This window comes from Aegilops tauschii, chromosome 3 (assembly GCF_002575655.3).
Source record: "Aegilops tauschii subsp. strangulata cultivar AL8/78 chromosome 3, Aet v6.0, whole genome shotgun sequence".
In the NCBI taxonomy this organism is placed as follows: Eukaryota; Viridiplantae; Streptophyta; class Magnoliopsida; order Poales; family Poaceae; genus Aegilops; species Aegilops tauschii.
In genome coordinates, this window is record NC_053037.3 from 113034356 (window position 1) to 113060399 (window position 26044).

A 26044-nucleotide genomic window follows, 5' to 3' on the forward strand; every position below is an offset into this window, starting at 1 on the left:
GGAGCTACGAAACTCAAACAGCGGTCAAAAGAAGTTCAAATTCAAATCTGCTTGCAATCAAATTTTAAATTGTCAAAATCATGTTCAAGTTGGTTAAATGGAAAGAGGGGCCCGAGACAAAGATTTTGGCGTTGGTTTCACTGGGTTTGGACGAACGAACAAAAAGTTGCGAGGGTTTAAAGATCAGGGGTTAATCTGCGATAAAAATAATCACGGATAGGTCCCTGGCTGAAAAATAAAATAAAAAGAAAAACGCTAACGAACGAATGTTCGCTTACAGAGACAAACGAACGAAAAATGTTCGCGAACAGAGACGTTTGGGTGAACGTTCGCTAAATAGATCCGATAAAAAAACCGAGGAAAACCGAGAAAACCCTAACCCTAAAATAAAACCGATCTAGATCGAAAACCGAAAAAAAACGGCGGCGGTTTTTACCGGTTCACGACGAAAACCGGCGGGTGGGCGGCGAGTTCTGGTGGGACGGGCGGGATTCGGCGGGGCGGCACGGGACGGCTCCGGCAGCGGCGCGGTGGGGCGGCGGCGTCGACGGCACGCAGCAGGCGGCGCGGGCCTCGGCTCGGCTGGGCCTTTGGCCCAGTCGGGCAGAAACTTTTTTTAAAAGAATTTAGCCGAAGAAAAATCCTAATAAAATATAAAGAAAACTCTAAAAATACTAGAAACAATTTCCCTGTCCAAATAAAATATTTAGAACAAAGTGTACATTTTTCTGGCCTAAAAATGCAATTTTCAAATATGCATATTTTTCTAATTCAAATAAAATATTTATTTGATTTTAAAATTTTACCTCCAATATTCCTCTTTTTTTTCAGAAGTCATATTATCTTCCCTCTTTTATTTTTATTATAGGAAATAATTGGAGAGAAAAAAAATTAGAATCAAAATGATCCTCTTTTTTTTTCAAATTTGAGAAAATTCAAATATGAAAATAAATGAAAATCCCCAACTCTCTCCTTGGATCCTTGAGTTGCTTAGGATTTCTAAGATCACAACCAAAATAGATAAAATATGATATGCATATGATGTCCTATGTATAACATCCAAATTGAAAATTAAAATGTTACACTAACTTTCTAGATCAAGATTAAGTGTCCGTAAAAAATGAAATCCATGCAGGAATATACGGTTGAAGTATCCAACCTAAATCGATCTACACTAGTGAAAAGCACTCAAGAAGAAAACTTTCCCGACATGCAGATGTGTTGGCGTACCTTCTCATCGCTTAAACATGCTCTCAGGAAACTCTTGCATGTTTTTTGGAAGGCGTTCTCGGGAAACTCTCGCATGATTTTTCCGCAGACGTCCCCTGCAAATTCCTATCCATGGCCTGAGGCTACTGCGGCAGCCGGCAGTAGGGAAGCAACCGCCGCGATTAGGAGCAGTGCTTCACGGGCTGGCCTGGCTCCCCTTCTATCCTGTGCGCAAGCCGATCTGTCTGATCAAATTCCAACTTCCAAGTTCCAACTTCGTGTTTTTCCTTCACTAGTTTAACCAGCCAGGCCCATGTTGGGCCCAAATACGAAGACAGACAGGTGCATGAGCCCACACTGGGCTCAACCCAGGTCGGGCGTCGGCGCAGGCATAGACGTCGAAGGCAGCAATTCGCAGCCGGCGGTCTCCTCCCCCTCCGTCGTCCTCCTCCCCGCGCACCACGGGTAAGCAAGATTTCCCTTCATCCTTCTCTCTCCGCCGTAGTTTGTTTGCTCTCGATCCGGTCGCGTTGCTGGCCGCGCGCCGGTTTCTCCTTCTCGCGAGCGTCGGAGAAACGACGGCGATTCAGGTCCTGGATTGGATGCCTCGATCTGAAGCTAGGGCAGTCGGGATCGGGGCAGGGCGCTCTGTTGCGGGCTATTTTCGGGTGAGCACAGGTTCGGGAATAAGATTATTGATTTGATGTGCCGAGGGTTCTTAGATTGGATCGCATCTTGCGCCGGGGAATTCGGTTGGTCAGGACGTGTTAACTAGACTAGACAGAACGGCGCGCTCCGCTGCGCCCGGCTATAGCCACGTACTCCACATGTGAATTTAGGCGGGCTTTATATCTATGATGATACAGAGGATGAGCTCGATCATCAAAAAGCATGTTTTGATGATCAAGGTGTTACGTCTGTAGTATTGCAGCTGCTCTGATTACTATGCTGAATGATTGTTATGAGTTGGCTAAGCAATTCAGGATGCTCCGTGTCTCTCCGCGCCCCACCCAAAAAATCAGGAGCAACAACTTACTCTCACACCAAGCACGCAAAACCAATTAGACAAACCCCTAATCTGACCACAAAAATGCACGTACATGTTGTCCCAGCCCCAAGTGAGGAGAAAAACACACCTAAAACAAAGTACAGGGAATCGAAAACCACTCACCCAGAATAGCTCACCCACGTGTCTTATTATCAATCATATTTTGGGTTATACATTACATCATCTTTTTAGACTATCAGTAATATATACCATAATAACATGGTGTACAGAATAAGTAAATGTGCCACACAAAGCATTAACTCAAAAGTACATGAAACAAATGTGTATTTCAGAATCCAGGAACATGTCTGTAGTCGGTAGTCAAACTAACACTTGATCTTAATTTATCCCTCACTGCGCTAAAGCATAACTGATCTCTGTAGGAGAAGCGATCAACTTCGTTAAACCAAAGGCATGTGAAAATATTGGTGATGGGGATGTGCTCTCTTATTATATATTTAGACAACACTTAGGGACACTTGTTCACAATAAATGCATCTGTAAGTTATCAGAAAATTATATTGTATCAGGATTAAGTGAGAACTGATAAGAAGCGCCTACCACTTGTAATAGGAAGACCAGCTGATGAATAATGGGTTAGACCCTCTCGTATAGAATTCTATTTGGTCGGCAAGCGAAAAATTATCATGCTATTCACCAGCCTTGTTCTCCTCCAGCTTCCTCAAGGACGTCAATGTGTCAATAATGCCTGAAAATATTGAAGCTCACATTTTCCCTCACAAGAATCTGTAGCATAACAGTGTATACAGAATCAGAAAATAACATGTCCCAGTCTAGATAAGAGTAGAGTTTGAAAAATATTAGGGTAAGAATATGATGCAACTTGGATCTTTATACACCCGGCAGAGCTTAAGTGGCAATGGCAACAAGCAAGCTTACCTTTTGACGGCATACATAATTGCTCCTTGAGTTGTCTACAGAGTACAATTACAACATGTAGCAGAGAGAGCTCAGTGAGAGAATGCGATGTTTACCTCTCTAATAGCTGATAAGGATCCTATTCAACTTAAGTTTCCCATCAGTCCAGAGTTAATATTGTACATTAGGGGGGAAAAGGCCATAGCCCTGGAACCTGTTCAAGGGAACTATCACAAGGGATTCAGTTGAAAATAATATCACAAAGGGTATAAATGATTAAAAAAATCGGTAATGCTGATTCACATTAAGCATGGCATCCTCTTGCCCTTTTGACAGAACAATGGTAACATGGTTTTCAAGTTAAGAAACATATATGGAGATTCTGCATCTAATTTTTCACATATTCACTCAATGAAGAAAAGAATGAAAGCATGTTCGTCTCAAAAGCATCAGTTGGAGCATAAATTCTAATCTTCCTAACGCAGTCAAGATTTCAAAGACTTAAAATAACTTAGGTCTCTGTTACACTTATCTACCTAACAGTGCAGACAACTTTAGCAATCAACTTATGTAGGTTGGAATGCATGTGATTTTGGAGTACAATATGAAAATCACACGTGCAGATCAGGTATGGTATCCTCACACAAGTAACTTTGGTTTACATTGCCCGATCAAAAGGGGAATGAGCTCACCAGGTGCTTGGGAGCATTGATGTGATGCGAGGTACTGACCTTGAAGGAGATTGTCTGTGTCCTCGAAGGACTAAAAAGGAAGAAAAGACATGAAGGGGGGGGGGGGGGATTCTTGACATGAATATTAAGAAATTATAGGACCAAAATGTGGGCAAGCAGAATCTGGTCGTTGCTGCAACGGAAGCTCCCCACATAGAAGAGGTATTGGTCGTACATGCGCCGCCTGTGTTGCCGCCCTAGACTCCTTTTGCAGGCTGCTTATGGATGTCCTCCGCCTGCTTCTTCACCCATGAATGAACCTTTCTTCATTTTCCTCCTGTTCCTCTCGCTGCCATGGCTGTCTGGCCGATTTTTCCCGGCTGGCACGGGCAAGAGCTTCCTCATAAAGGATGCGGAGGAGGGTGAGCCAGCACGTCTATGGTGAGTTGGTGACAGCGGATCTGAAGAGGAGAGGACAGCTTTCCTCGCCGCCGTAGGAGGACGAATCTGAGGTGGAGGAGACGACGGGGAGCAGAGGAGGGGCCTGGGAAAGGTGCAGGGCGCGGTGGAACTTCTGCTCTGGAGTTTTTTTTGTTTTGTTTCGCTGAACTGCAGGCCCAACACCTTGCGGGGTCCATTGTCAGCCAGAAAACGGAAGTAGTTGAACTTGAAGGCGATTTCACACCACGGTTAGGCCCACATGACAGAGGCACAGAAGCGGCAGATGCCCTCAGCGGCGTTCTAGGTAGCCACGCATAAACTTGTAAGGAGATTTTACCCTTAAGAGTACCTTCGTATGACATGAACGTTTTCTCATTCTCCAAGAGCCGAATTATAAGGTTAGTTTGCATCTAATCAAGAGAGCCTTCCCACCGAGAAAGGTTCCATTCACTCTGGATGCATATTTCCCTTCTGTAGTAGATCTGCTGCTGTAGATGCATTCCCTTGGATGACTGTTTTTTATTATCTAGGTTGAGTTAAGTTCAGAGGTACTCAATAAAGTTCCAAAATATTGTGGAGTCATGTTATTGGTGCCGTAACATAACCATGAAGCCTCCTGGCAGCAGCTACATGTTGGAAATTTAATTTGTTTTTGTTTGTTTGGATCAATAAAAGGTGAAAGAGTAAATGGACAAATACAAGCCTACAACAGTCTATCTAGCGTTACATTCCATCTGGTTATTATTTTTGTTGTGTCATTTGGAGATTGGATTTTCAGTAACACCATTTGCATGTATGCTTTCTTCAACTAATTGTACAGCCAGCACATGATTTTCAGTAACACCATTTGCATGTATGTTTTCTTTAAAATTCTTAATTGCTGTGAAAGATGTCATCGTTCTAGTGCCACTGTCTTATTGCTCTTTCCTCCTTTGTCATAAGATGTTCAAGTGAACAATATCTCCCCTGCAAAAAAAAAGTGAACAATATCTAGTACTTACTGAACTAGGTTTACATTGTTTTGTCGTAATACCATCCCATGTCATGCATGTATACTACAAGAGATGTGAATTAAGTTTAGCATATCTCTATCTGCTGGGGGTGTCGAAACCTTTTTTTTTGAACTGTGAGTACTATATTGGTATATTGTTTTCCAGAATTCCTAGTTTATTAGGCTAATTTTTTATAGATGGTATATAAGTATTAGTCAGGCAGTCACACTCATCAGTCTTATAAGCAGTCAGATGATTCATTTTGTCATTTTAGGAAACAATGTTGTATTGACATTTGACATGCTGGAAGCAAATTACTGTATTGATCTTTTGTGCCAAAATTGTTAGACTTATAACTGCAACATCAACATTGTTACAAATTATAACATGTTACTGTTTGTTTTTAAAATGAAACACACCCAGCTCCATATGCACAAATGCAAGATGCTACTTGTTTCAACTAATGATACTATTTAAATTTACTCTGCTTTATTCTTTAACTTAATGTTCTCTAAACTTTAGGTTTCGATAGGAGCCTGAGGTGAAGAACAGTCGGTTAACACTTAAAAGCTGACGTTACGTAATTGGAACAATGCCTCCTCATAAGATAGAGACTGGACACCAGGATGTGGTGCATGACATCGCGATGGATTACTACGGGAAGCGCCTCGCCACTGCATCCTCTGATAACACAATAAAGATCATTGGCGTAAGTGGCACCTCGCAGCAGCAACTTGCTACTTTGAGCGGACACCAGGGCCCAGTTTGGCAAGTCGCATGGGCTCATCCTAAGTATGGTTCCATGCTTGCATCCTGCAGCTATGATGGGCGGGTTATTATATGGAAAGAAGAGGGTAAACCTGATGAGTGGACACAGGCTCACACTTTCACTGAGCACAAGTCTTCTGTAAATTCCATTGCTTGGGCGCCTCATGAACTCGGCATCTGCTTGGCTTGTGGTTCATCTGATGGGAACATTTCAGTCTTCACAGCTCGTTCTGATGGTGGGTGGGAGACGACGCGCATCGACCAGGCTCATCCAGTGGGCGTGACCTCTGTCTCCTGGGCTCCGGCGATGGCCCCGGGTGCCCTAATCAGCCCAGGGCCTTCAGGGCAGTTTGAGTATGTTCAGAAACTTGCTTCTGGTGGCTGTGACAACACAGTCAAGGTGTGGAAGCTCACCAACGGGAGCTGGAGGATGGACTGCTTCCCAGCCCTTCAGATGCACAGGGACTGGGTGAGAGACGTCGCCTGGGCTCCAAACCTAGGCCTTCCAAAGTCCACAATCGCCAGCGCCTCTCAGGATGGAACTGTTGTCATCTGGACCGCGCCGAAAGAAGGCGAGCAATGGGAAGGCAGAGTTCTGAATGATTTCAGAACCCCCGTTTGGAGGGTGTCGTGGTCGCTGACAGGAAACATACTGGCGGTCTCTGATGGCAACAACAATGTGACCCTGTGGAAAGAAGCTGTGGATGGCGAATGGCAGCAAGTGACTACCGTCGAGCCATAGATGTTCCGTGTTCTACCTCTAGCTGCATTTATCGCCATCATAACAAATGTAGTTTTGTCTTTATATTATCTGTATGGCTTGGATTACAAGTGGGAACTCCCCGTGATTGTTAGGCTGCTGCTTTGGCAGGACAGAACAGGCCGTGCGTGTGAGAAGCTTTTTACTTGGTCAGAAGCAGAAAATTTGGAACTTCTATCTATCCCAATTGGACTCTTTATGGTACGAGGACTTTTGCCTGGCCAGGCAGCTGTGTGCATTTTCTGTTTGGTTGCAAACCTGCTTTTTTGGTTAGGTTGCAAACCTGGCCTGAGACAAAATAAATAGATTTGATGGCTGAGTTGACGTGCTAATAGGGTCAAAACCACAGGCGTCTGCTTACATTGGCCTAGACCAGGCTAATCAAGTTGCATGTATGCTGGCCAGGCTAATCAGCTGCATGTGGCCAGGGACATGTTCAGAACTTCAGGTTTCAAACCAAACACCATCCAGGCAAATCCCGTCTGGTCTCGGTCAGTTCGGCGATTGTGTGAGTGCTTGCTCTCGATTAAAGTACAGTCTAGGAGCACATACAGACCTGCGATTAAAACACTGCTTTCGGGAAGCAAACAAAGTTGCTGATAGTTTGGCAAAAAAAAATATTTGGTAGTCGATCTTCTCGTCTCCTTGTAAATGACATGACCACATGAGGAATAAAGTCTATTACCCGTCAGGAAAAAAACAGACCTACGCCAACAATCTCACCTTCTTCAGCGACAACAACTGCCTCAATGCCACCGGCGACGACCTTGCCATGGCCTAGCGTTTATCTCTATTTATCACTCTGTCCTAGGACCCTCACCACTTTGTGTCATCCAGCTGCTTCCTGCTAATGCCAATGAAATAGCCAGCAATTGCTGGTCCTTTCGGGAAAAAAAAAACGACCTTGCCATGGAGTTCGGCACCTACCTTAACCCCTGGGCCCACAGCGACAGCCAGGCCGGCATAGGCGTCAACTCCATCGACTCTAGGGCGGGCCTACACGAACTGGTCTCCGATGGCACCACCATGACTTGTGTTTACTTGACGCGAACAAAAACAACCTAGTCAAGATTACAATATAACATTATATAGCTATAGGGTGCTTTATAGTTGGAAAAAATAGCTAGGCTAGCATATGTGGAAGCCGGCGCAATACAGCCGGCCCTAGCATAGATATATAGAAGCAAAATAATGAAAGCTGGTACTAGGAGACATATTCACATCGATCCTCCGTGGTGCCAAGTGGCAACTGAGCAAGTTGCTTTGTCCTAAGAACATTGGTTTCATTTTTATGCCATCGGAGAAGGTTATCTTTTTTTTCTTTTAAAAGAGTGCAACTGATCCTTAGACAGTTAGCCTGGTCGTGACGCCGGGCGGAGGTACCATTAAAAACCGAAGCTAACTCTATTTAGTCCCTCCTCGATCCCGAGCCGAACAGCAACAATGGCTGCTGTAATAATGAGTCCTCGTCACCACCACCTTCTCTCCGTCTCCATGTACATCATTTGTCTCTGCTACTCACTGTCGTTGCTAGTCAGTGCACCTCTACGCCTGGCTACCGCACTCTCCTTCAGCTTCAACTTCTCCAGCTCCGGCGATCTCTGCGACACGGAGCTCATGTGCGAACGTGATACACGCATGGTCTCCGGCGCCATCGAGCTAACAAAGAATGAGAACAAAGCCAACGTCTTCAGCGTCAGCCGGGCTTTGTATGCGCGCGCCGTGCCGCTCTGGGACAACACCACCGGTGAGGTGGCCAGCTTCTCCTCTAAGTTCACGTTCCAGATCAGGCCCAATAACAACACGGAAGTTAATCTCTGGAAGTCGAACCTCAGCAATAGCTACCGTGCGGCTGACGGTATGGCTTTCTTCCTAGGGCACTACCCATTGAGGCTGACAGAGAAATCAGTTAATGACTTGCTAGACTTAGAGGTTGATAGAGCCATGGAGATGATTCGTAAGATTGCAGCGGTAAAGCCTGTGAATGATTCTGACATTAATGCTCTAGGGGTTGGGGCACTAGAATGCCTCTGTGAGGATTTAGTACCCTCGTCTATGTCACAGGAAGAAGATGTGGATACGGTTTCAGAGGGGTATATGCTGCCCCCCTACAACCAAATTTGAGCACGCAAACTGATCTCGGTTATATGATCGAGAGGCTACACATGATAAGCCAAGACACACTTGGAAGAGGAAGATACATCCTACATCCGCTGTGCGCAGAAGCGCGAGAATTCGGACCGCAAAGAAATTTCATGATGAAAGATGAAAAGAATCTTTTGAAATAGCAGAGGTCTGACAGACTTGGCTAAAAGAAGGTTCCTTGCGGAAGCATCATTAGAACATAAATTGGACTTCATTGCCTTACTTGAGACTGGTAGGAATAATTTTACATCATAATTTCTTGATACCTTATCTGGTGGTGTTGACTTTCATTGGCACTGTCTACCTCCAAGAGGAAGATCCGAAGGGATCTTACTTGGGGTCAAGTGCGAGACGCTAGAAGTACGTAGCGTAGTGCTGGGAGACTTTGCCATCAAATTCAGGGTGCACTCGAAGGTTGATGAGTTCCAATGGGCGCTAGTTGCAGTATATGGAGCTGCTCAACTGGAGCTCAAGCCAGACTTCCTAGCAGATCTTGTATCGGTTTGTGGGGATGAGAGATTACAATCCTGGTTGGAGGTCATTTTAACATTATTAGGAGAAGAGACGAAAAGAATAATGATAACTTTGATGGTAGATGGTCATTCATGTTTAACACTATAATCGAAAGTCTTGGCCTGAGAGAGATAGAACTCTCAGGCAGAAAGTTGCTTGGGCAAACACACTACTGAATCCAACTTACGAGAAGTTGGATCGTGTTCTTACCAGTATTGAATGGGAACAGAATTTTCCTTTGGTGACAATCCAAGCTTTACAGAGAGGAATTTCTGATCACACCCCGCTGCTTGTTGACTCCGGGGAAGCGACACATGCAGGGAATAAAAACGTCTTTCCGTTCAAATTAGCATGGTTTGAGAGAGAGGGCTTCATTGAACTAATTGCCCGGGCATGGGCTAAGGCCACAGGAGGGAGGTCGAATATCAAGCGATGGCAAAATAAGATTAGCACTTGATGCATTTCCTGAGGGGCTGGGCTAAAAATGAAAGAGGAATTTATAAGGTAGAAACAGATAGGCTTATACACCTTATAAATGAACTTGATCTAAAGGCCGAATCCATTTATTAGATGTGGATGAACGTGCATCTAAAACGGAGGCTGAGCAGAGATTGCGAGAGCTTCTCAGAGAAGAAGAGATGAAATGGGCACTTAGAGCTAAAGTGCGGCAGATCGTCCTAGGGGACGACAATACCCGGTTTTCCATTTGATCGCAAATGGAAAACACAGAAAGAAGAAAATTTTCCAGCTTGAGAAGGATGAGGGTACAATTGTAGGACACGAGAACCTAAAATTTTATAGTATCTCTAATTATTATAAACAACTGTTTGGGGCTCCCGACGGCAATTTTGTGTGTCTATGGACGAACTCATGGTTGGGGATCTTTCTCAACTCGGGACAAACGAGAATGAGATTTTATCCGCACCATTTAAGGAGAAAGAGGTGTTTGAGGCCATATCACAGATGAAGAATAATAAGGCGCCAAGCCCGGATGGCTTCCGAGCGGAATTTTATAAGAAGTGTTTGCATATCATTAAACACGACCTTTTGCCGATGTTCCATGACTTGTTTAGTAGCCACCTGCAGCTGTTCCACCTAAAATTTGGGACTATAATGTTGTTGCCAAAGCAGGAGGAGGTAGTGTGTATCGAGCAGTTCCGACCAATTTGTCTGCTCAATGCGAGCTTTAATATTTTTTTTACTAAAGTTGGGACAAACCGATTGACGCCAATTGCACATTGTAGTGCAACCAACCCAAAAGGCTCTCATGTCGGGCAAAAACATACTAGAGGGTGTGGTTGTCCTACATGAACACTCCACGAGATCCACTCGAAGAAACTGGATGGGGTGGTCTTCAAAGTGGATTTCGTAAAAGCGTATGATAAAGTTAAATGGTCGTTCCTATAGTAGGCCTTACGTATGAAAGGATTCGATGATTCTTGGAGGAAGCGGGTCGATTCATTTGTACAAAAAGGCAGTGTCGGGATTAAAGTGGATGATGACATAGGTCACTATTTCCAGACGCATGAGGGTCTAAGACAGAGGGACCCGATGTCTCCTATCTTGTTCAACAAAGTAGCGGATATGTTGGCAACTTTGATAGGAAGAGCTAAAGAGGAAGGCCAAGTAGGAGGACTAGTACCACATCTAGTAGAGGGTGGGGTGTCCATACTACAATACGCTGATGATACCATTATTTTCATGGAACACGATTTGGTAAAGGACAGAAATCTGAAGCTTGTGCTATTCTTATTCAAACAACTGCCGGGTTTGAAGATTAATTTTAACAAAAGCAAATTGTTTTCGCTTTGGGAGAGCCAAAGCTGAAGAAGATGCTTATAAAAAATTGTTCGGATGTGAACTAGGTACCCTACCATTTAGCTATCTGGGCATACCAATTCACCATCGCAAGCTTTCTAACAAGGAGTGGAAGTGTATTGAGGATCGATTTGAAAAGAAACTAAGCTACTGGAAGGGTAAGTTTATGTCATACAGAGGTCGGCTAGTACTAATAAATTCAGGGCTCACGAGTATGCCGATGTTCCTTTTGTCCTTCTTTGAAGTAGCTATAGGGGTACGGAAAGGGTTGGACTTCTATCGATCTTGATTCTTTTGGCAGAGTGATGAAATAAAAAGGAAATACATGCTAATTAGATGGGACATCGTTTGTAGGCCGAAGGACCAGGGTGGTCTTGGGATTGATAATTTAGAGGTAAAGAATAAATGTTTGCTCAGTAAATAGTTGTACTGGCTTTCTGTGGAGACCGAAGGCACGTGGGTATAAATTCTGCGTAATAAGTGAAGGAAATATGCCCTAGAGTCAATAATAAAGTTGTTATTTATATTTCCTTATATCATGATAAATGTTTATTATTCATGCTAGAATTGTATTAACCGGAAACTCGATACATGTGTGGATACATAGACAAAACACGGTGTCCCTAGTAAGCCTCTACTAGACTAGCTCGTTAATCAAAGATGGTTAAGTTTCCTAACCATAGACACGTGTTGTCATTTGATGAACGGGGTCACATCATTAGGAGAATGATGTGATGGACAAGACCCATCCGTTAGCTTAGCATAATGATTGTTAAGTTTTATTGCTATTGCTTTCTTCATGACTTATACATATTCCTTTGACTATGAGATTATGCAACTCCCGAATACCGGAGGAATACCTTGCGTGCTATCAAACGTCAAAACGTAACTGGGCGATTACAAAGATGCTCTACAGGTATCTCCGAAGGTGTTTGTTGGGTTGGCATAGATCGAGATTAGGATTTGTCACTCCGAGTATCGGAGAGGTATCTCTGGGCCCTCTCGGTAATGCACATCGTGATAAGCCTTGCAAGCAATGCGACTAATGAGTTAGTTGCGGGTTGATGCATTACGGAACGTGTAAAGAGACTTGCCGGTAACGAGATTGAACTAGGTATGAAGATACCGAGGATCGAATCTCGGGCAAGTAACATACTGATGACAAAGGGAATGACGTATGTTGTCATTACGGTTTGACCGATAAAGATCTTCGTAGAATATGTAGGAACCAAAATGAGCATCCAGGTTCCGCTATTGGTTATTGACCGGAGAGGTGTCTCGGTCATGTCTATATAGTTCTTGAACCCGTAGGGTCTGCACGCTTAACGTTTGATGACGATTTGTATTATATGAGTTATGTGATTTGGTGACCGAATGTTGTTCGGAGTCCCGGATGAGATCACGGACATGACGAGGAGTATCAAATTGGTCGAGAGGTAAAGATTGATATATTGGATGATAGTATGCAGACACCGAAAGTGTTTCGGAATGTATCGGGTACATATCGGAGTACCGGGGGGTTACCGAAACCCCCTGGGGAAAGATATGGGCCATATGGGCCATAGGAGGGAGGCACACCAGCCCACATAGGGGTGGCGCACCCACCACAAGGGAGGTGTCCGAATTGGACTAGGGGAGGGGGCGGCGCCCCCCTTTCCTTCTCCCTCTCTCTCCCCTGCCCCCTTTCCCCCACCAATAAAAGGAAGGGGGGCCGAATCCTACTAGGAGCCCAAGTAGGACTCCTCCTACTTGGGGCGCGCCTAGGGCCGGCCTCCTCCCCTCTCCCTCCTTTATATACGGGGGTGGGGGCGCCTATACCACACATCAATTGTTCCAAGACGTGTCCGGCGTCGCCCTCCATAGTTTACGCCTTCAGTCATATTCACGTAGTGCTTAGGCGAAGCCCTGCGCGGATCACTTCACCATCACCGTCACCACACCGTCGTGCTGATAGAACTCTCCCTCGACACTTTGCTGGATCAAGAGTTCGAGGGACGTCATCGAGCTGAATGTGTGCAGAACTCGGAGGTGTCATACGTTCGGTGCTTGATCGGTTGGATCGAGAAGACGTTCGACTACATCAACCACGTTAAGCTAACGCTTCCGCTTTTGGTCTATGAGGGTACGTGGACACACCCTCCCCCTCTCGTTGCTATGCATCTCCTAGATAGATCTTGCATGAGCGTAGGAAATTTTTGAAATTGCATGCTACGTTCCCCAATAGTGGCATCCAAGCCAGGACTATGCGTAGATGATATGCACGAGTAGAACACAAAGAGTTGTGGGCGATGATAGTCATACTGCTTACCACCAATGTCTTATTGTGATTCGGTGGTATTGTTGGATGAAGTGGCCTGGACCAAGCTTACACGACCACGTTCATGAGATAGGTTCCACCGACAGACATGCAACTTGTTTTGCATAAAGGTGGATGGCGGGTGTCTGTTTCTCCAACTTTAGTTGAATCGAATTTGACTACGGCTGGACCTTGTTGAAGGTTAAAACAACAAACTTGACTAAATATCGTTGTGGTTTTGATGCGTAGGTAAGAACGGTTCTTACTAGAAGCCCGTAGCAGCCACGTAAAACTTGCAACAACAAAGTAGAGGACGTCTAACTTGTTTTTGCAGGGCATGTTGTGATGTGATATGGTCAAGACATGATGTGATATACGTTATTGTATGAGATGATCATGTTTTGTAAAAGTTATTGGCAACTGGCAGGAGCCTTATGGTTGTCGCTTTATTGTATGAAATGAAATCGCCATGTAATTGCTTTACTTTATCACTATGCGTTAGCGATAGTTGTAGAAGCAATAGTTGGCGAGACGACAACGACGCTACGATGGAGATCATTCAAGCCGGTGACGATGGAAATCATGACGGTGCTTCGGAGAAGGAGATCAAAGGCACAAGATGATGATGGCCATATCATATCACATATTTTCATTGCATGTGATGTTTATCTTTTATGCATCTTATTTGGTTAGTACGGCGGTAGCATTATAAGATGATCCCTCACTAAAATTTCAAGGTATAAGTGTTCTCCCTGAGTATGCACCATTGCGTCAGTTCATCGTGTCGAGACACCACGTGATGATCGGGTGTGGTAAGCTCTACGTTCACATACAATGGGTGCAAGATAGTTTTGCACGTGCGGAATACTCGGGTTAAACTTGACGAGCCTAGCATGTATAGACATGGCCTCGGAACAATGGAGACCGAAAGATCGAACGTGAATCATATAGTAGACTAGATCATGATTGCGCGCGTTGCTGCACCCGTATATTTTAAAAAAAATTAGAATATATTGTGTAAACATTTGAAAAAATATATATCAAGAAAACAAAGTTACATAAAGGATAATTTAATTATTCACGTAATGAGAGACTTTCTGTCCTGTTATACTATTTCTTAATTTATATATATGAGATAGGCATCCCAACCTCACCAACTAAGAGACACAAAAGCAAAGAAATTGACTATGCCAATGCCACCACCAAAGAAGCATACATACAGGATTAACGAATCATCCACCGTTGATTTGCAGATAATCTATATATGGATACTTCTTACCATGCCTGACTTAACCTCAAAAGGCTAGGAATGTCCACATGTGCAGCACACATTAACCCCAAAATTTTCCATAGTGATCAAGAATCTGACAATTTAGCCCAACGGGTGGGTATATAAGTAGTGATCAAGAATCTCACAATTTAGCTCAACGGGTGGGTGTAGAAGTTTTTCCCGGGACAAATAAGTAATAGGCTTGTATCCAAAAAAAAGTTTAGAGACTACGCGTACACCTTTTGGGCTAGAATCATGTTTCAAACTTCATCGGCTTTTTTTTCGAGCAGATCAAACTTCATCGGTTGGGTTAAACGCACGCAACCGCCGGCCCAATAAGCACACGTGGCCCGAACAATCACAGCTGGCCTAGATAGCTCCACTGAGCAGCGGCCCAAGAGAAACATCAGGACATCCAAGATCGACCTGATTGGACAGTTAGCGATGGCAAGCGCCGTGGAGGCTCGTAGCTCGTTCCGTTATACTGTTTCTCAATATGATCAACATACAGATGTTCACCATTGAAAGCTACTCCATCTCACGTGATGATCGGACATGGTTTAGTTGATATGGATCACGTGATCATTTAGATGACTCGAGGGATGTCTATTTAAGTGGGAGTTCTGAAGTAATATGATTAATTGAACTTAATTTATCATTAACTTAGTCCTGATAGTTTTTGCATATCTATGTTGTAGATCAATGGCCCGTGCTACCATTCCCTTGAATTTTAATGCGTTCCTAGAGAAAGCTAAGTTGAAAGATGATGGTAGCAACTACACGGACTGGGTCTGTAACTTCAGGATTATGCTCATTGTTGCACAGAAGAATTATGTCCTTGATGCACCGCTAGGTGAAAAGCCCCCTCCCACTAATGTAGACACTTTGAACGTCTGGCATACGCGGTTTGATGACTACTCTATAGTACAGTGTGCCATGCTCTACGGCTTAGAATCTGGACTTCAAAGACGTTTTGAACGTCATGGACCATATGAGATGTTTCAGGAGTTGAAGTTAATATTTCAAGCAAATGACCGAGTTGAGAGATATGAAGTCTCCAACAAGTTCTATAGCTTCAAGATGGAGGAGAACAGTTATGTCAGTGAACACATACTCAGAATGTCTGGGTATCATAACCACTTGACTCAGCTGGGAGTTAATCTTCCAGATGATAGTGTTATTGACATAGTTCTTCAATCACTGCCACCAAGCTACAAAGGCTTCGTGATGAACTATAATATGCAAGGGATGGATAAGACAATTCCCGAGCTCTTCGCTATGCTCAAAGCTGCGGAGGTAGAAATCAAGAAAGAGCATCAAGTGTTGATGGTTAACAAGACCACTAGTTTCAAGAAAAAAGGGCAAGGGAAAGAAGGGGAACTTCAAGAAGAATGGCAAGCAAGTTGTCACTCCCGGGAAGAAGCCCAAGTCTGGACCCAAGTCTGAAACCGAGTGTTTCTACTGCAAAGGGACTTGCCACTGGAAGCGGAACTGCCCCAAGTATTTGGCGGATAAGAAGGATGGCAAAGTGAACAAAGGTATATTTGATATGCATGTTATTGATGTGTACCTTACTAATGCTTGTAGTAGCGCCTGGGTATTTGATACTGGTTCTGTTGCTCATATTTGCAACTCGAAACAGGGGCTACAGTTTAAACGAAGATTGGCTAAGTATGAGGTGACGATGCGCGTCGGGAATGTTTCCAAGGTCGATGTGATCTCCGTCGGCATGCTACCTCTACACCTACCTTCGGGATTAGTTTTAGACCTGAATAATTGTTATTTGGTGCCAACGTTGAGCATGAACACTATATCTAGATCTTGTTTGATGCGAGATGGTTATTCATTTAAATCAGAGAATAATGGTTGTTCTATTTATATGAGTAATACTTTTATGGTCATGCACCCTTGAAGAGTGGTCTATTTTATTGAACTCGATCCTGGTTATACACATAGTCATAATATTGATGCCAAAAGATGCAAAGTTGATAATGATAGTGCAACATATTTGTGGCACTACCTTTTAGGTCATATTGGTGTAAAGCGCATGAAGAAACTCCATGCGGATGGACTTTTGGAATCACTTGATTATGAATCATTTGATGCTTGCAAACCATGCCTCATGGGCAAGATGACTAAGACTCCATTCTTCGGATCAATGGAGTGAGCCACCGACTTATTGGAAATAATACATACCGATGTATGCGGTCCGATGAGTGTTGAGGTTCGCGGCGGGTATCGTTATTTTCTGACCTTCACAGATGATTTGAGCAGATATGGGTATATCTACTTAATGAAACACAAGTGTGAAACATTTGAAAAGTTTAAAGAATTTCAGAGTGAAGTGGAAAATCATCATAACAAGAAAATAAAGTTTCTATGATCTGATCGCAGAGGCAAATATTTGAGTTACGAGTTTGGCCTTCATTTAAAACAATGTGGAATTGTTTCACAACTCACGCCACCTGGAACACCACAGTGTAATGGTGAGTCCGAACGTCGTAACCGTACTTTATTATATATGGTGCGATCTATGATTTCTCTTATCAATTTACCACTATCGTTTTGGGGTTATGCATTAGAGACAGCTGCATTCACGTTAAATAGGGCACCATCTAAATCCGTTGAGGCGACACCGTATGAACTTTGGTTTGGCAAGTAACCTAAGCTGTCGTTTCTTAAAGTTTGGGGTTGCGATGCTTATGTGAAAAAGCTTCAGCCTGATAAGCTTGAACCCAAACTGGAGAAGTGCGTCTTCATAGGATACCCAAAAGAAACTGTTGGGTACACCTTCTATCACAGATCTGAAGGCAAGATATTTGTTGCTAAGAATGGATCCTTTCGAGAGAAGGAGTTTCTCTCGAAAGAAGTGAGTGGGAGGAAAGTAGAACTTGATGAGGTAATTGTACCTTCTCTCGAATTGGAAAGTAGCTCATCACAGAAAACCGTTCCCGTGATGCCTACACCAATTAGTGAGGAAGCTAATGATGATGATCATGAAACTTCAGATCAAGTTACTACTGAACCTCATAGGTCAACCAGAGTACGTTCCGCACCAGAGTGGTACGGTAATCCTGTTCTGGAAGTCATGTTACTAGACCATGACGAACCTACGAAGTATGAGGAAGCGATGATGAGCCCAGATTCCGCGAAATTGCTTGAGGCCATGAAATCTGAGATGGAATCCATGTATGAGAACAAAGTATGGACTTTGGTTGACTTGCTCGATGATCGGCAAGCCATAGAGAATAAATGGATCTTCAAGAAGAAGACTGACGCTGATGGTAATGTTACTGTCCACAAAGCTCGACTTGTTGCGAAAGGTTTTCGACAAGTTCAAGGAGTTGCCTACGATGAGACCTTCTCACCCGTAGCGATGCTTAAGTCTGTCCTAATCATGTTAGGAATTGCCGCATTTTGTGATTACGAAATCTGGCAAATGGACGTCAAAACTACATTCCTTAATGGATTTCTTAAAGAAGAGTTGTATATGATGCAACCAGAAGGTTTTGTCGATCCTAAAGGTGTTAACAAAGTGTGCAAGCTCATGCAATCCATTTATGGACTAGTGCAAGCATCTCAGAGTTGGAATATACGCTTTGATGAGGTGATCAAAGCATATGGTTTTATACAGACTTTTGGAGAAGCCTGTATTTACAAGAAAGTGAGTGGGAGCTCTGTAGCATTTCTAATATTATCTGTGGATGACATATTGTTGATTGGAAATGATATAGAATTTCTGGATAGCATAAAAGGATACTTGAATAAGAGTTTTTCAATGAAAGACCTCGGTGAAGCTGCTTATATATTGGGCATCAAGATCTATAGAGATAGATCAAGACGCTTAACTGGACTTTCACAAAGCACATACCTAGATAAAGTTTTGAAGAAGTTCAAAATGGATCAGTAAAAGAAAGGGTTCTTGCGTGTGTTACAAGGTGTGAAGTTGAGTCAGACTCAATGCCCGACCACTGCAGAAGATAAAGAGAAAATGAAAGTCATTTCCTATGCCTCAGCCATAGGTTCTATCATGTATGCAATGCTGTGTACCAGACCTGATGTGTGCCTTGCTATAAGTCTAGCAGGGAGGTACCAAAGTAATCCAGGAGTGGATCACTGGACAATGGTCAAGAACATCCTAAAGTACCTGAAAAGGACTAAGGATATGTTTCTCGTTTATGGAGGTGACAAAGAGCTTGTCGTAAATGGCTACGTCGCTAGCTTTGACACTAATCTGGATGACTCTAAGTCACAAACCGGATACGTATTTATATTGAATGGTGGAGCTGTCAGTTGGTGCAGTTCCAAGCAAAGCGTCGTGGCGGGATCTACGTGTGAAGTGAAGTATATAGCTGCTTCGGAAGCAGCAAATGAAGGAGTCTGGATGAAGCAGTTCATATCCGATCTAGGTGTAATACCTAGTGCATCGGGTCCAATGAAAATCTTTTGTGACAATACTGGAGCAATTGCCTTGGGGAAGGAATCCAGATTTCACAAGAGAACCAAACACATCAAGAGACGCTTCAACTCCATCCGTGATCAATTCAAGGAGGGAGACTTAGAGATTTGCAAAATACATACAAATCTGAATGTGGCAGACCCGTTGACTAAGCCTCTTCCACGAGCAAAACATGATCAGCACCAAGACTCCATGGGTGTTAGAATCATTACAATGTAATCTAGATTGTTGACTCTAGTGCAAGTGGGAGACTGAAGGAAATATGCCCTAGAGGCAATAATAAAGTTGTTATTTATATTTCCTTATATCATGATAAATGTTCATTATTCATGCTAGAATTGTATTAACTGGAAACTTGATACATGTGTGGATACATAGACAAAACACGGTGTCCCTAGTAAGCCTCTACTAGACTAGCTCGTTAATCAAAGATGGTTAAGTTTCCTAACCATAGACACGTGTTGTCATTTGATGAACGGGACCACATCATTAGGAGAATGATGTGATGGACAAGACCCATCTGTTAGCTTAGCATAATGATCGTTAAGTTTTATTGCTATTGCTTTCTTCATGACTTATACATATTCCTTTGACTATGAGATTATGCAACTCCCGAATACCAGAGGAATACCTTGTGTGATATCAAACATCACAATGTAACTAGGTGATTATAAAGGTGCTCTACAGGTATCTCCGAAGGTGTTTGTTGGGTTGGCATAGATGGAGATTAGGATTTGTCACTCCGAGTATCGGAGAGGTATCTCTGGGCCCTCTCGGTAAAGCACATCATGATAAGCCTTCCAAGCAATGTGACTAGTGAGTTAGTTGCGGGATGATGCATTACGGAACGAGTAAAGAGACTTGCTGGTAACGAGGTTGAACTAGGTATGAAGATACCGATGGTCGAATCTCGGGCAAGTAACATACTGATGACAAAGGGAATGACGTATGTTGTCATTACGGGTTGACCGATAAAGATCTTCGTAGAATATGTAGGAACCAATATGAGCATCCAGGTTCCGCTATTGGTTATTTACCGGAGAGGTGTCTCGGTCATGTCAACATAGTTCTTGAACCCGTAGGGTCCGCACGCTTAACGTTCGATGACGATTTGTATTTTATGAGTTATATGATTTGGTGACCGAATGTTGTTCGGAGTCCCGGATGAGATCACATACATGAAGAGGAGTCTCAAAATTGTTGAGAGGTAAATATTGATATATTGGATGATAGTATTCGGACACCGAAAGTGTTTTGGAATGTATCAGGTACATATCGGAGTACCGGGGGGTTACCGGAACCCCCCGGGGGAAGATATGGGCCATATGGGCCATAGGAGGGAGGCACACCAGCCCACATAGGGGTGGCGCGCCCCCCACAAGGGAGGAGTCCGAATTGGACTAGGGGAGGGGGCGGCGCCCCCCTTTCCTTCTCCTTCTCTCTCTCCTTCCCCCTTTCCCCCTCCGATAAAAGGAAGGGGGGCCAAATCTTACTAGGAGCCCAAGTAGGACTCCTCCTACTTTGGGCGCACCTAGGGCCGGCCTCCTCCCCTCTCCCTCCTTTATATACGGGGGTGGGGGCGCCTATACCACACATCAATTGTTCCAAGACGTGTCCGGCGTCGCCCTCCATAGTTTACGCCTTCAGTCATATTCACGTAGTGCTTAGGTGAATCCCTGCGCGGATCACTTCACCAGCATCATCGTCACCATGCCGTCATGCTGACGGAATTCTTTGTTGACACTTTGCTGGATCAAGAGTTCGAGGGACGTTATCGAGCTGAATGTGTGCAGAACTTGGAGGTGTCGTACGTTCGGTGCTTGATCGGTTGGATCGAGAAGACATTCGACTACATCGACCACGTTAAGCTAATGCTTCCGCTTTTGGTCTACGAGGGTACGTGGACACACTCTCCCCCTCTCATTGCTATGCATCTTCTAGATAGATCTTGCGTGAGCGTAGGAAAATTTTGAAATTGCATGCTACATTCCCCAACAATAAGTACCTACAATCTAAGACCTCGGCCTAGGTTACTGTGAGGCCCAATGATTCACCTTTTTGGAAGGGGTTGATGAGAACGAAAGAAGCTTTCTTTCATAGAACTAAATTCATCATCTGAAACAGTAATTCGATGAAATTTTGGGAGAATACATGGTTAGGGGAGATGCCTTTAGCGATACAATATTTGTCTCTATATAACATTGTACAACGTAAGGAGGCTTACGTTGCTACAGTATTACAGTCCAACCCTCTAAATATTCAATTCCGGAGATCTTTGGTAGGAGGCCGATGGGACGCGTGGTTACATCTCGTCAGAAGGTTGATGGATGTTCACCTTTCTGATGAGGTTGATAGTATTCACTGGAGATTAACTATAAATGGCATCTTCTCAGTGAAATCTATGTATTTGGACCTAATTGATTCTGGTCCGATTTCGAAATCTATACATATTTGGAAGATCAAGGCCCCGTTGATTATCAAAGTCTTCATGTGGTTTGTTCACAAGGAGGTGGTTCTGACTAAGGATAACTTGGCAAAACATAATTGGGAGGGTAGTCAAAGGTGTAGCTTTTGTGGTCAATATGAAACCATCAAACACCTCTTTCTCGATCGTCCCCTGGCCAAACTGTTATGGCATTCAGTTCATATAGCCTTTAATATCACCCCTCCAAATAGTATTTGCACGTTATTGGGATGTGGCTAATTGGAGTAAAGACCAGTATTGTGAGACATATTCGGATAGCAGTATGTGCATTACTTTAGGCTATATGGAACTGTAGAAATTATATGGTTTTTAATAGATGAATTGTAGGAACAAAGTATGTCTACCAGAGGGGGGGGGGGGGTGAATGGGAGTTTTAAAATTGCTTCGGAAATCTCATAACTCTCGGAACCCAGAAGCGAAGCGAAAGATAACATAGTACGATGAGTGAATACAAACTAACGAATGGAAATTAAAAGCACGCCTCGAGACAAATCACATGATTGAAACAATTTGAATGTAAAGAGGAGAAGCAGAGTAACAAGTGATGCTCGATGGCGACAAGGAATTTGGTAGACCAGTTCGTCCTTCTGCACAAGGACTACATCTTGTTGGAGGGGTTGTGATTTAACACAGAAGATAAACTCTCTTTGCCCTATTCTCCTCGACAATTGGTTCGTCAACCAATGCCGATCACTCGTGGTAGATACTTGAGGCGATCTCTGAACCTTTACAGACTTCTTCGAGAACCACAATTAATCTTGGTCTCTGTAGAAATTGACACCTAACCGTTTAGAGAGTTTGCAACTCTCAAGAGTAATAGGCGGAGCATACTGGACTTAGATTCGAGTGATGCTGAACCGCTATCTAATTTTTCGGCTCTAGGGCTTTTCTCTCAGTGGATTTTAAACTCAAATCACTCTAGAGAGGGGGTTGCTCAACAATCTTCTCACAATCAAACGGAGCAGCCACCAGACAACGCCGGTGCGGGGTGGCTATTTATAGCCGCAACATTCCCTCGAGGGAAATGAGCATTTTGGACACGCGGTCCAGCCAATGGCGAACCAACACGTTCTCAATGGTCAAATTTCAAGAGAAACAATAACATTACTTGAGGACCAAGTAATGCTAACTCCTCGGTCAAAGACAAATCCCTTGAAGCAAAGAAGATCACAGTCTCTTGCTGGCAAGTATTTGCTCGGAACACAAAGAGATTTCTCTCGCAATTTTCATAGGATTTGGGTTTAGCATCAGACAGTCAAAGTTTCGAACGCTACACCCCTATTAATAGTATGGTGGTCCTATGACTCAATAAAGAAACAACGTAATAAATGCCATGTCTTCACTTTGTCTTCAATCTTCTCGGTCGCAGTCACTTCCTTCGGACGAGCGTCAACAATTTTTGAGGGGTCACTCCTGTTATCATAATCTTCGATGATAACCTTCATTGCTGCGCAGGGGATTATCTTCAGTGTTTGAATCAAACTCCTCTTGACTCCAGGAATCCGTTACTCTGTGTGCACTAGCAAACACATAAGTCCCATATTGTTTATGTCAACAAACTCCAAAACATAAGGCGGCAAATTATTGCACCAACACAAACTCGTATACATTCTTTGTAGGTTATCTATAGGGCCACTGCTTGGATCCGTACGTGGTCATTACTCACTCCTGTGGAAGCCAGGGAGCCTTTGGTTATTGGGTCTACCCGATGGGAGATGGTAGCTCGAGATATCTACAACCGGTTTGGATGGTGGTCCAGTAATAGGATAGGTGTTTAGTCATCTAGTCTCGTTTTCACCAGTTGTGGCATATTTTACTTGCTTTTTTCCTTTTCAGATTTGAGCGAGCTTGTTCTGGATTATAGACTTATTAGGTACTTTGATTAATAAAAGGGTTGCATGCATCATTCTAGTGGAGGCCAGAGGTAATCCTCCTTTTCTAAAAAAACCTACCCATCGGGGCTCCCTCCCAAAAGCTGCGATGGGAACCTAGCTCTCTTCAATGACAAAAACAACTTGAACGCCACTAGCGATGACTGCATCATCCCGGTGGAGTTCGACACCTAGCTCAGCCCCTCTTGGGACCAGAACGACAACCACGTCGGCATAGACATGAACTCCATCAATTCCAGGGCCTACACAAACGTGACAAAGAACCTAGTCCTCGACGACGCCATCATGACCGCCGAGATCAGCTATGACAACCGTATGGGTGTTCTGGCCGCCCATCTCCAGATCCATGGCGATAAGCAGATATACTATGTAAACACATCGGTGGACATGAAGAAGGACTTGCCCCAACAAGTTGCAGTCAACTTCGCTGGAGCAACTGGCTTCTGCGTTGAGCTGCATCAGGTGTTATCTTGGTCCTTTAGATCCACTCTAGATGATGATGCCACGATGCCTACTAGTCTGCGGCGGTGGCGGCTAGTGCCTTCCATAGTAATACCATTTTTTGTGTTGCTATGCATCGCCATCGTAGTCATCGGCGACGTGTATGGAAGATGGTAGATGATTCCGAGGATGAAGCACAAGAGCAATCTGAGTTTGAGAGAGGAGTACCCTAGAAGGTACCGCTACCGTGAGCTGGCCGCCGCCACCGAGGACTTCATGGAGGTGGGGAAGCTCGGGCGAGGGGGCTTCGGTAATGTCTATCGGGTTAGCGGCCTTAGCGACCAAGACCGCCTGGTGGCCATCAATATGTTGCCTGTGGAATCATCTTCGCAGGGGAGGAAAGAGTTTGAGTCAGAGGTGAAGATCATAAGCCGGTTGAGGCACTGAAACCCTATTCACTTGCTAGGTTTATCGAATAGCCGCAAGGGGCTCCTGCTCATCTACGAGCTCGTGTCTGAAGGCAGCGTCGACTGACACATATGCAACACTGACCACCTCCTCACCTGGTCAAAGAGGTACAAGATAATCCTTGGCTTGGGATCTGCACTACGCTATCTCCTCACATAGTGGGATTAGTGCGTGTTGCATGGCGACATCAAACTCAGCAACATAATCCTCGACACATCATGCAACACCAAGCTCATGGATTTTGGGCTGGCGAGGCTCGTGGAGCATGGAGCAGAGCCACAGACCACGAAGGTCATCATGGGCATGGTGGGGTACATAGACCCACTGTTCATCCGCTCCCGTTGGCCGAGTACTAAAGCTGACGTCTACAACTTCGGCATCGTCCTGTTGGAGGTCATGTCCGGTAGGCGTCCGGACATGGAGATAGAGCAATCATATGACGAAGGCATTCTGTTGCTTAGGTGGATCTGGGACCTGTATGAGAATGAAGCCATTGTTGAAGCGGTGGATGAGAAGCTAAAGGGAGGAAACTAGGATGCACCACACGCTTGTCGGTCATGCAACTCATGAACATATTGCAGTCTGAGGACTTCATGCTGTCAACCCTGTCACGGCCGTTGCCCGACATCTCCCTTGGAACACATGGATACAATTTGTTGTGGTCGGCCAATGTTTGCAGCGACTTGTCTTGGGGCATCAGTGGTAGATGACCAAATTTACATTAATCTAGAGCCTGTGATATAAACGAAGGATCACTGATAAAACAAGCTTCGCCACCTCCTGAAAATGGCGCCATTGTTTTGCTACTAGAAGCATTCGCGCGCTGGCTTCTGGTGGATGGATAATTTATACCAAAACACAATCGATGTGTTTTGTTCGGCTTGTTTCATGATCTAGTATCACAAAATAATAACTTTGATTATTACAACATATTTATTTAAATCTAAAGAAACTCGACAAAAAATGAAGCTACTAAACCTGCCATTTGTGTTATCGTTGCTATAATTTGGCTAGTACCATCGGTGCACACTTATTTATTTTTCTCTAAGAATTTAAACGCGAATTATAGGAGATAGTAGAAAATAAACAACAGAGGAACACAGACGTTGGAAGTAGAAGTTTATGCGGAAAAAATTGCACCCAAGCCTACCCTGATAAGGCACTTTGATGTATTATTTCATAACATTGGTGAAGCAATAGTGATAAGAAGTATTACAACAGGCAAATGCATTTTTTCAAAAAGGAGGATGACCTCTGGCCTCTGCATCAAGGCAATGCATGCAGCCAACAACAGGCAAACATCCACTCCCTCCGCACCTAAAAATATGACGTTTTGGTAGGCTAACTGTGATGTACTGGCCCACACCCGATGGATGGCCCAAGGTGTCCAGAAGGAAAAGATGGTTGGCCCGCGCCTTCGAGGCCCAACAAGAGGAAGGAAGAAAGAAGAGGGCAAGCGAGTCATCTATATGAGAGGTGGCGATGACGG

General features: G+C 44.0%; 1 protein-coding gene and 1 pseudogene across 1 annotated transcript; both read left to right on the forward strand.

The window, feature by feature from the left end:
• The first annotated feature begins 1527 nt into the window (after positions 1–1527).
• Positions 1528–6972, forward strand: LOC109754104 (protein transport protein SEC13 homolog A). The gene is made up of 2 exons (XM_020313036.4): positions 1528–1674; positions 5763–6972. The coding sequence occupies exon 2, from the start codon at positions 5833–5835 to the stop codon at positions 6748–6750; it is 918 nt and encodes a 305-aa protein (XP_020168625.1). The 5' UTR covers positions 1528–1674; positions 5763–5832; the 3' UTR covers positions 6751–6972.
• A 1170-nt stretch (positions 6973–8142) lies between these two features.
• LOC109754105 (L-type lectin-domain containing receptor kinase IX.1-like) lies at positions 8143–25519 on the forward strand (annotated as a pseudogene).
• Positions 25520–26044: the final 525 nt, after the last annotated feature.